This window comes from Danio rerio, chromosome 8 (assembly GCF_052040795.2).
Source record: "Danio rerio strain M-AB ecotype USA chromosome 8, GRCz13ab, whole genome shotgun sequence".
NCBI classification, from domain to species: domain Eukaryota; kingdom Metazoa; phylum Chordata; class Actinopteri; order Cypriniformes; family Danionidae; genus Danio; species Danio rerio.
The window spans coordinates 37,895,701-37,908,353 of NC_141028.1; the positions used below are offsets into that span (position 1 = coordinate 37,895,701).

Consider the following 12,653-nt stretch of genomic DNA (forward strand, 5'->3'; position numbering starts at 1 on the left):
ACACCCCTGCTCTTTCACGAGAAGTGCCATGGGATTTTTAATGACCACAGAGAGTCAGGACCTCGGTTTAACGTCTCATCCGAAAGATGAGAAGGGTACTTCAGTTTGATCAGCTAATGCTAATCCTTTGGTATTGTACAGTAGGTGATAACTGACTTTTATTATTTGTTGTGAAAAGTTTTAAAAGGGAGTCTTTGGTGAATGCAGGTGAATCTCGCTATCTCATTGTAAGTATGCATATTGAAGATTTTCTTAACCAGTAGTGTGTGGTATTAGGAACTACAAACATATGTGTTATATATTTTTATATGCTTGCAATTTGAACATTAAAATTATTCAAATTGCATGACTTTCTAATTGCAAGCAACATTAAATTATTGTCACAACCTGATTATTTTCACAACTATTTATACATCCTATACTTACTACATTTTTTCCTAAGGAAGAGGGAGCCAGTGACGAAGTTTGAGATGAATAAGACATCATGTGTGATGAAATTAAAAGTAAAAATAGTATTTTATTGTGCTTGACTTTCAAATTAAGTGGATATGGAGTCATACAATGCAAACAATGAAATTAGCTTAAACAAGCTCTTGAAAAAATTAACCATGATTTTACTACAAATAGAAAATACTAAATTTGTGGTTCTTCAAATGGTAATCAATATACTGCAAAACTACAGCTTTACTATCATAAAACCATGATCAGTTTTTATATGGGAGTCAAGGGGAAATGGTGTTTCATTTATTAAAAAAAAGGTTTAAATACGTCTGTAGTTCAAGAAACATTTGGGTACTAATTATTATGAATGGCACACGCTTGATAAAGTAAATCATTATCAAGTTTACTGTGCATGTTTTTGAGAACCATGCTTTGAATCACTTGTTCAGAGTGTTTCTGTTGTGCCATTAGGTGTAAGAATGGTGAGGTTTCCTCTTGCATTCTGGTCAGCTTCAATTGCCTCAAACAGGGATTTGAAATTTCCAGCCCCAAAACCCTGAAAGAGACAGATGAATACATATTTTTATTTACATACATTGTTTACTTTCTACATAGGAAGATAAAGGGAGACATTTCTGAGCTAATGCATGTTCTGATACAATTGCGGGAAAAACGACATGTGTCTTACCTGATGGTTGTGTCTCTGAATGACTTCTAAAAACACAGTAGGTCTGTCCTGCACTGGTTTGGTGAAGATCTGGAGCAGGTAACCATTGTCATCGTAATCCACCAGGATTTTAAGTTCCTGTAAAAAATAAAACATGTTATTTTTACATTCAGACCTGCCACTTAAAATACATTTTTGATAGATGCTATAAAGACAATTCAAATGTAGCAGATACTACTGACAGTAAGCTACTTCAAAATACTGTACTTTTTATTGTATTTTAACAGGAAAAACTTTCATCCCACCTCCAGTATGTTGAGGTCCTCAATGATTCTGACTTTGGAAAGCTTCAGTTTCTCCTTGAGCTGCTGGTAGTAAGTGTCAGGAACACTCATGAACTCCATACCACGTTCCTTTAGGTTACGGATCTAAAAGCAGGCCTGTGTCAGTGAATCAGAATTCTAACATTCATAACAAATAAGCATTCTTTATTGGTGAAATAATCATGGAACCTTTCCATCATTCACAAAATGTTTTTTAAAGTTAAAAAAAAAAATCTTTAGATTATTAAGTTGGCTCATTTCACAACACCACAGTTTGTTTTTACCATTTCTAAATCCATTCATTTGATCTCTGGGTCTGCTGTGTGCTCTTTTAGCTTAGCTTAGCATAAATCATTGAATCGGATTAGACCATTAGCATCCATTAGAACCGTTAGAAAATAGTAGCTATTTTCTAGGCAGATATGGCTAGGAACTATACTCTCATTCAAGGAATAATCAAGGAACTTTGCTGCCATTGTTCTGTTGATTTCTCCTATCTTGTCCGATTGTCCTACCTCCCATTGAAAAAGTAGGTAGCACATTATTATGACGCAATGTGCTAACTATAAGATTTTGCTACCAGTGTAAATTTTAATGTGGATTACTGTGATATGAAGTTGCCCTAACCTACCTAATCCCTAATCCCAACCTCAGAGCCATTCAAATACAGTGTTGGTAGCATAATCTGATAGGTAGAATAAAAAGGCCACCGTATCATGGCTGCAGCAGGTGCAATGATTTTATGCAGTAACTGAAAATAGTCCCCAGGTTGTTAACTAGGTAATAGTGCTGAGAAATATCATTTTGTCGGCTGAATTAAAATTATTGGAAACCCCTACAGGAAAATTATTGAAACCCTTTTTTTAAATATGTTTTTTAGCAAGATGCTAATGGCCTAATCCGATTAAATGATTTATGCAATTTAAGCTAAAAATGCTTCTGCCAAACTTGAACAGATGAATGGGATTTAAAAAATGGTAAAACTCACTCATTTGTTAACCTCTAGGGGACTTAGAAATATGCCTATTTTCAAAGTGTTTCTTTAAAATGGTTTTACACTAAGAATAATAGGGTCTTCTCAATGAATCCATTAGTGTGAAATCTGTCTGTAGTTTACTCACAGCTGAAATAATGTCAGAGGTGTTCATAGCGATGTGTTGAACCCCCGCTCCACCATAGTACTCCACATACTCCTAAAAGATAAAAAGACGGTCAGATGAACGGATGGATCCCTGCATGAAGAGGTGACTGTAAGCAGATGTCATGTTTGTAATACGTGCCTGGATCTGAGACTTGCGCTTTCCCATGGCTGGTTCATTGATTGGCATTTTGACAGTTTCTTCATAGTTGGCCACCACTATGGAGCGCAGCGCACTGTATTCAGTCTGCAACTGCTTGTCATCCACTGACCAGAATCTGTGGAACAGCAGGTTCCTCTGATACCTTCATACAAACACAAACAAATTATATAATTAATTCTGATGCAGTTGGCAAAATGCAAGTGTCAAGTGAATATCTGTAAATAGCAGTGCTAAATAAATAGCTGAAGACTAATTTACAGCTGGTTCCCTCAAGATTCTCCTATGGACATAAATCAGTCCACCTTCAGTAATTTCCATAAATCATGTTTATACAATGTTGATCTTCGTCTGAAAATGTAAATGTAAAAATTAGGAATGATCTGTTTTGGCAAATAAACTCTTTTTGAACGGCCCAGCAAAACCCTGACTTAAACCCAATTGAGTATCTCTGCAGAATCCTGGCTGCCTGCCAACATTTACCGTCCAACCTGACAGAACTGGAGAGGATCTGCAAGGAGGAATGGTAGAGGATCTCCAAATCCAGGTGTGAAAAAATATATATATTTTTTTCTTTTTTAAATATTTCTCAAATGATGTTTAACAGAGCAAGGAAATTTTCACAGTATGTCTGATAACATTGGAGAAAGTCTTATTTGTTTTATTTTGTTTAGAATAAAAGCAGTTTTTAATTTTTTAAACGCCATTTTAAGATCAAAATTATTAGCCCCTTTAAGCTGTATTTGTTTTCGATAGTTTTCGATAACTTTTAAATGTCACTTTTAGCTGTATAGAAATTCTTCTCTCCGTTAAACAGAAATTAGGGGAAAAAATAAACATATATATACACACACACACACAGTATGAAATGAGATTTTCCTTGACCTGTTAGTGGGATGTAAAAAGGCTGAGAAAATGAATCGTAAAGCTGTATAATTTTCTCATCCATTTAACAAATTTGTGTTGTTGCTTAAACCATAATTTTCTTTTTTTAAAGACTTAATAACTTAAAGAGATATTTCACCCAAAAATTAATAAACTGTCATCATGTACTCACCCTTCACTTAATGCAAACCTATTCGAGTTTCTTCCTTCTGTTGAACACAAAAGTATGAATTTTAAAAAATGCTGGTTGATGGTAGCCATTGACTTACATGGTACATTTTTGTACAGTTTAAAGGGTCGCAGCAACCAGCATGCTTCAAAATATCTTCTTCTGTGTTCAAAAATATTATAAAAGTTTAAAATCACTTGAGGGAGACAAAACAATGAGGTCATTCTTATTTTTGAGTGAACGATTACCTTGTGGTAATATACTGTGTGTGTGTGTGTGTGTGTGTGTGTGTGTGTGTGTGTGTGTGTGTGTGTGTGTGTGTGTGTGTGTGTGTGTGTGTATATATATATAATTTATTTTATTATTTTTTTTCAGTGTACACACAAGAGCTTTTTGCGATGGGATGGGGTCTGGTTTAGATAATTCAGTTATTCCTTCGCCTCCCTCTTTCTCCCCCTCCCCACTGTGTTTAACCATCTCCAGATGGTGTCGAAGACCCTTTAAAAAGCCATTTTGCTGAGTCATAATTACTGAAAAGTTTTGTTGCGTAACATGCAGTCCTCCTTTCCATAGACTAAAACACAAGCAGCACATCTGCCATCTATTCTCTTTCTCCCAACGTTTCGTCTCTCTCTTTCCTTCATCCTCACCATGGAGATGCTGCCTGATCTCTCGGGATGGCCTGTCTGTGGATCTGACTGGATGGGATGGATTGGGAGTTTCCCCCCAAAGACTTGCACTGTATTCTAGGCGAGTATCTCTTGTGGCTTCTTTTATGCTTTTCAGTCTTACACAACCCTGGCACTGAGATCTGATGCTGCCTGACTGATCAGATCTGAAGAAAGTTCAACAATGTGTTTTCAGAAAAGTTTTTTTTACCACTCCACTATTGGCACCATCTCACTGTCAGGCTGATTTCCAACCACATGGTCGATGAAGTCCAGCTTTCCGCTTGGTCTGTAAAAGAAGAGCCACATTAAAAAGAAAACACACTGGTAGAAAACAAACCATCCATGCACGATCTAAAATATAAAGCTTTGATGTAAGCATGAGGATGATTCTTACACCAAGAATGGAGAGTACTAATAACTAACAAACGATATCAGCATCCATATTAATAATTAACAAAATTCAGGTCATTTTAAAGGGTTAGTTCACTTAAAAATGAAAAAAGTATGTTGTTGTTTATTTACCCTCATGTCGTTCCAGTCCCCTTAGATAATCTTTGGAACAAACATTAAGATATTTTGAATAAAATCTGAGAGCTAAACTGGAATATTGTGAAGCTATAAGAAAACTTGTGAGTGTTCATTAGTACTGTGCACTGATGTACCCCAGACACCACAGGCTTCTGGTCAATATGGCGAATGCCATCATCAATCGCTATTAACTGACGTTCTCGGGGGGAGAAGCCCAGACCAGACGTGTGTTTTTACAACAGTTAATGTGGTCAACAAACACACTAGAATACTTGCTTCACTGACATAAAAAATATATCCATATAAATCTTGACATTTTAAACAAACCCACTTGAAAACAAACGTTTTCTGGTTTTGTAATCTGCATGAAATGAACACGAAGTGCAGTCCGTCCTGTAAAATCCACATCACATGACAGCAGAAACTACTCAAACGCCCACAAATTTGTAAACAAAGAGATTCGCCATCAAGACTAAGTTGTGAATTACTAATGATCATCAGAGCAATCTGATGACCATTATCCAGAGGATGATAATGTGTAAGAAGGCCATAAATGAGGTTGGTGTCGTGATCTCTTTCTTTTCGTGTGTGCATGTGCCTTAGCTTGGCAACCTGATGCAGATTTTGTTTGATTCGAATGTTTAAAACCGAAAACTATGAGACAGCTGTTGCTTAACTTCATTGGTGATTCCAAATATGTAATGTAATCGTAAGCTTGGCAAACAATTGTGTAGAATTTGATGTTTCCCCATTCAGACAGAATCCCCGAGCATACTGCCCGAGATGCGTTTCAAAGATGGTCGCCAAGTGAGGGACTTTGGTAAAAGTCAGATACCAAAATCAACCATAAAGAGCACAGCTCTGTCATGAACATGCACAATATACTGACACTGAGGAGAAGAAACTTCTGAGTAAAGTTTTTATTTTTATTTTGTGTGCACACAAAAGTATTCTTGCAGCTTGATGTTATTCAGATTGAACCACTGAAGCCATGTGGTCTATTTTGAGGATGCTTTTCTTTGAAAAAGTCAAGAACTTTTCTGTTCAAGGGCCTAGGTTTGCTCTTGACATTGGTGGGGACGGGTGAATCAAACTATATATAAATAAATTTATATATATATATATATATTTATTTATTTATTTTATTTATTTTTTTTATTTTTACTGCTATTAAAATATATTAATAATTAATCCTCTCTTTGTACAAATTATTCGGGTGGTTCGAAAGACCAAAAATGTGATTATTATTAATATTATTTTGGATTTTTTTTTTATTATTCCAATGGCCAAATTCTGACTAAGGAAAGTTGAATGTTCTGGGCAGTTTGTTATTATTATATTAAATGCGCACTTAAAATAGTATGGTAAGCAATTTGACAAAGTAGTTGGAAATATTTTTTAATACATCAAAAAGTGTGGTTATGATAACCATCCGACAAGATAATCCAGCAAAAATTAGTTCTTGAAATATCACTAAAATGCAATATTAATAGCTCATAATTAAATCAGGCAAATAACTGCAAAAAGGTTCAGTTTTTAGCCACCCCTTTTAATAGGCTGGCCACAGGCCTGATGCAATGTTAAAAAAAAAGTTTATTAACTGATAAAGAGAGAGTTTAATAAAGATTTTATTTATTTTAGCCATAGTGCAAATGAAACATGTCTATGCCTACACACAGGCTGTATTTCTTCTGATAAATTGTTTCAACTAAAATTGGACATGCTATTCTGAGAGATTAAGAGAACTAGCCGGGATCATGTACTTTAATGTTAGCTGTTTATTCTGCAGTTAGTTTTCAGGGCATATTATTCACAGACTATATTAGTCTGCCATATAGTATATTATATTCTAAGCTATATACTATGAAAACTTGCATTTACAGTATGTGACTTACACTTTCGTTGAAAAAAAGTATCTTATGTTCACCTATTTTTCTGCCGTCATCCTCACTTGTGTGTCACCAAACACAACATACTCTAGCACGGGATAAAAACACTCAGCCTCTCACATGATAGCAGGGAAAGGCACAGCCAATCAAAATGTCTGTATGCATTTTGGGGGCGGGAAAACTCAAGTAATGAACGTGATTTAACATTTTCTAGGTCTCCATAGTTTTGGTTAATTAGGTTAATAATGATTAAATTATTGGTGGGGACATTTCTATGGTCGGTGGATATTGGTGGGGACACGTCACCTCCATCCACCCTATATATTTGCCCCTGTTGCTGTGCCTGGATGCAAGTCTGCAGACACCCCATATAGGGAGGATGAGGGAGCTCTTTGATTTCACCTGCATATCTTCATTTGTGTTCAGAAGTTGAATAAAGGACTTGGGGATTTGGAACAATTGATTGTGAGTAATTAATAACACAATTAACATTTTTGGGTGAGCTGACAATTTAAGCACATGCTGCAGATTTGTAAAAAAAAAATTCTTAAATATGTATACGGTGTATCTCGTTCCTCTATGGTGCTGCAGTTATTCTAGTGGTGTGAACTCAATTTTTCTTCTAGACAATTGTGTACAAAATTGAAAAATTTTCATAAATGATCACACATTCTGAACACACCACTCACAGTTTGGCCAGGAAAGGATCACAGAACAGGGGAGCATGGAATCCTGGGAGAAAGAGACCATTATATCCTGTCCGCTCTACAAAAGTATGAGTGGTATCACCATACTGCAAAAAAACAAACAAAAAACGATCAGAGATGAAGTATTTTTTTAAAAAGTATAGAATAAATATGATTTTAAAAGTTAGGAAATCAATATTTGGTGGAATAACCATTAATAATTGATAGGTTTTGTTAACTTTTTTAATCACAATTAAACCACTAGCTTATTACCTGCCTATTATTAAGATATTAACTGTTCATTAGAAGTTTTAAATGTCATTTATCTAATCCTACCCAAAACCTAAACCCAACTAGTACCTTACTAACTATTAATAAGCAGTTGATTAGTTGTTTATTTACCTAGTAGTGTTAGTAGTGTGCTAGTAGTGTTATCATTTGTTAATACATATAAAAGTATTACAAAAGTGTATAATAAAGTTATAATTATTAAAAATATATAATTCATATTTTTGGTCCCACTTTATATTAAGTGGCCTTAACTAATTTGTACTTACACAGGAACTTATAGTTTGTTACAATGTACTTATTGTGTAAATACATGTATTTACTTAGTACTTATGCTTGCTTAAAAACCTGTATGTAATTACATTTGTAATTAACTTCTATAATTGCATTTGTAAATACACTGCTGACCATTCCCTACACCTTAACCCACCCCTAAACCTACCCACACCACCAAACCTGTCCATAACCCAACCCCTATCCCAACTCAAGAGCACCACGTGTTCTCAAATACATTATGAACAAAGTAAGTACATTGTATTTATTAATTTTTTTTATTTATTTTTTTTGATGCAAGTACATGTTAAGGACACTTAATATAAAGTGGGACCATATTTTTTCATATTTTTCAAAATTATTCATTGTAAAATTGTACATTTATTTAATGTCACCCATTAAGTTAGTTTAATTGCTATCTTTATTTATGTATTGAACCTCTGCTAAATAAATAATACATATTTTCAAAGATAATACATACTGTCTGTACCACTGCCATTTTCACCCTTCCAAACTTATCCTCCACAGCATGAGACTCTTTAATGATGATGGCACCTCGTTCTCTTGCTTTCTACCGACAAAATTAATCAAACAAATGCTGATTATTACAAATAATCCCCAGTGATTTTAAACTGTATTAATAATAATGATCATTCACCTCTACCAGGAAGTCACAGTTCTCAACAGTGAAAGCAACATCTTTAACACCATCGCCATGTTTCACCAGGTGATCTCCCATCTCTGTTCATGAAAAGCAACATAATATTTTATAACAAATGTGGTTTTAATGATAAAACCCAAAAATATCAGTTTATCAGCCTTACCTTTATTACCAGGATTCAAGGCAGAAGTGAAGACATAAATAATCTACAGGTAATAGAAAACAGACCAGTCAATGACTTTTTATTATTCTGACTGAACTGACTGTTCTCTTTCTTCAAGTATAAAGGGGACAGACAAGAACGATGACGAAATCTCTCACCTTGCCCTGTTTGACAGCATGAGACACAACATCACGACTGCCCGTCTCCAGCCCACGATACGCCAATGGCTCAAAACCCAGTTTATTACAGTAATAAGATGCTGCCTGAGGTAGAACAGAGAAGAAAACAAAGAGGACAGCAGGATGGTGGGATTTCAACTTTAAGTAATAAAATAATATTATTTGTATTTTAATTATATCCAAACTTTACATTTTGAACGTTCAAATGAAATTATTCACTTATTCTTTAAAAGTGAAACTATATATTGTTTTTCCTAAGCATAAATAATAGCTAGCTTTCATACATTTTACCATGATGCACAGGAGACCACCCCCTGAAATTTCACTCAGTGTAACAGCAATTTATACACCAAACAATATTGTCAATTAATATGTAAAGACTCTGTTTGAGGAGACATATTTTAGCTTCCAAATAATTACTTACTGTAACTGTCATTTTAAATCTATACACTTTGCCTTCAAGCCAATTTGCAGGAAAGTGTTTTAAATCATTTAAATGATAATGAAACTGAGTATGTATATACAATATTAGTGCTGAGCAAAAATGAATCATGATTTAATGCATGCAAAATAAAAGATGTAAAATCATTATGCATATAAAAATACACACATGCACGATTATATTATATTTGAGGAAATTTGTATTTTCTGCCAAAAATCATTATAACATTAAGTTTATATCATCTTCCATAAAGATATTTTATAAATTTCCTTTCTCAAATGTATCCGAACATTTTGATTAGTATCATGCATTGCTAAGAAATCAATCTGGAAAACTTTAAAGGTGATGTTCTCAATATTTTGAAACCATCGCATACCAGATTTTCAAATAGTTCTATATCAGCCAAATATTATCCTATATTCCTACAAACCACATGGTTTACATCTGATGATGTATAAAAAACACACAGGACTGGTTTTGTGTTGCAGGTTCACATATTTGAACACACAGATGTCATTATAAACATGTTGTTTCATTTGTGCATAATTTGAAACATTAAATTTGACATTTGGTTTCTGCTATCTGTTAATTATGTGAATTAATATTATTAATCCCATAATTTCACATTTTATTTTGCCCTTTTAGATTTTTTTTTATTCTGTCTATCAATGTAATAATGCAGAAACAAAATGCTAAAATTTCTCTTTGACCCAGACATCTTTCATTTTTTTTCTTCCCCCGTTAGTAGATCTACAGTTTGATAATTGCCCCATCTACTGGTGATATCAAAGTATTGCCGATAAAAGTCTCAATATGGAACAAATTAGTAAGTGGAGAGGATGGTGTTTTTCTCCCACCCCTGAAAAGAGCCAATAGCATCTCCCTACAGAACAACTCCTCTAACATTCAAACAAACAGATCCTACAAACATATGTTGTTTAAGAATTACCTGTTTGGCATTTCCAACCCAGAAAGTGATGTGGTCAAAGCAGATGAATTTGCCTTCCTCGTGCTGTTGGGGTGCATACAAATATAACTTTTTAAGTATATTCTTATTCTCAAGTTAATCTTAAATTTAAATGATGGAGTTTGCAAGTAAGTAAAGTTTCTCTCACAAATAGAGAGAAAAAACATTTTCATTTAGACAAATTAATAAAAATCATGACATTATAGCTTACCTTTTCTCCTTTGTCAATGTACGATGTCTGGAAGAAAAGATAGGATAGATTTAGGTTTCTTTGGTCAGTTTGCAAATAAAACTGTTCATTTAAAATAAAATCCAGTGCCTTACCATGTTGTAGTGGTTTTTGCAGGCTTCTTCTTGAGTGAGTGCAGAAATGAGGAGAGGTGAGTGCAGATGCTGCAGATGTGAATTTGTAGTTCTGAATGAGGCTCCGCCCAGAGGCTCAAGTGCTCATGGTGCTCCCATATAGGCTAGTTATGCTCAGTGTGCGAAATCTACATTGACCACTGAGATTGAGTTTTTTTTTTTTTTTTTTTTTTGTAGTAGTAGTAGTAGTTTGTGTAGAAGACCATATATGCACACAGCAAGGCTTATTGAATCAAATATATAAGTTTAATTTAATGACAGCTCATTAATTAAAAAAGCCACTAGAAATAGGCTTTAATCCGACTTACATTTAAACTATGTATAGTTAAAAACACATATTTTATAAGAAAAAATATCCATTGAACATTTAAAGTGTCAACCATTATAGGGGCGGTCAATTTTGTATTTATATTAACTTAAAAAATATTTTTATTATGACTGTTAGTATTCAATATACATATTTGTGTAAACTACATATCCACCATTTAAAGGACCCACCCACACATTTTGTATTAAGGTTCAAGGTATTAATTAAGGAGGTATTATTTATAAATTTAAACACCCCCCCCCCCCTCATATTATTATAATTTTTTTAGAATAATACAGTCTTCAAATAAGGATAAGTCCAAAACTCCAAACTAAATATAGGTTTACCCATAATGATAATTGATCGCTGAACATGTGCCTGTTTTATACTGTAACTAATTGCTGTGTTTTTTTTTTAGTTTTGTTTTTTGCTGTTTGCTGTTTGTCTGCATGCAAAAGAGGAGGCACTCGGTTCCTTCAACTCCATTGGCTCGTTGAGTTGGGCTTGCAGTCTTCAGTGAGAGTCTGCATGCTATAGTTCTGATGTCTATATGCTAGATATTGAAAACAAATGTGTATTTTGTAAATCTCTATTTTGTAAAAAAGACAAATGTTGAAATTTGTTTAAATCATTTGACATCATTTTCTTTTATTACAACTCTAAATCTTTGCATTCATGGCTTTTTACTCACAAGTGTTTATTTTTGAAAAAGACTCCAATTCTGGCTATTTGTAATATGTTTTGTCTTTAATGGGCATAAAAAACTAAAAATCTTGAGCTTTCAGTGTATAACCTTAAATCATTTTGCCGTTTTTATTCTTTCTTTCTTTATTTTTTTACTATATGTTTTTTTTTTTTAATTTTCTGTTTTCTTTAAAATGTATTATGCAGATTGTAACACCAGCTCTGTATTTTTGTTTAAAGTTATTCTATGTTTATGCAATCTATTGTTAACTCGTTTTAAAATCAATAATAAAACTTTAAACTTAAAAAAAATTAGTTCTGATGCATGAAGACTGATACGCATCTGTCAGCTAAAAGTTTGAGGTTAGAGGTTAAACAAACCTCTGTTAAATTGACAGATTTTTTATTTATGCATTTCTTTTAATTGTTTAAAAGTTTCTCAGCATTAATGTCTACACTGTAAAATGGGAGCTTTATCGCTTATTAGCCTAACTAGTTCAGCCAGTTTCTCTCTTCAAAATGTTACTTTTATTTAAACTGCTATATTTTTAGTTGGCCCAAACCTGACTCAGATTTTTAATTTGTGTATTAGTAAAGTTTGTCCATTCTAAAAGTAGGTTTCTGAATGTTTTTAATGTTGCCTATTTTTTGTGAGTGAAAATACTCTTGATTTAACATTGTATGATTTTGCAGATGTGCACTCTCAGAAATAAAGGTATGCAAGCGGTTACTGGGGTGGTACCTTTTCTACAGGTAAAGGTCCATATTA

At 33.7% G+C, this 12,653-nt stretch overlaps 1 protein-coding gene across 1 annotated transcript; it reads right to left on the bottom strand.

The window, feature by feature from the left end:
- Window positions 1–489: 489 nt before the first annotated feature.
- Window positions 490–10,900, bottom strand: hpdb (4-hydroxyphenylpyruvate dioxygenase b). The gene is given in 14 exon segments (NM_001003742.1): window positions 490–997; window positions 1,130–1,246; window positions 1,414–1,536; window positions 2,553–2,624; window positions 2,712–2,874; window positions 4,663–4,740; window positions 7,561–7,664; window positions 8,600–8,689; window positions 8,777–8,859; window positions 8,943–8,985; window positions 9,101–9,205; window positions 10,513–10,575; window positions 10,742–10,768; window positions 10,855–10,900. Coding segments are annotated over 14 exon segments (1,182 nt in total). The 5' UTR covers window positions 10,858–10,900; the 3' UTR covers window positions 490–886.
- Between the last annotated feature and the right edge of the window lie 1,753 nt (window positions 10,901–12,653).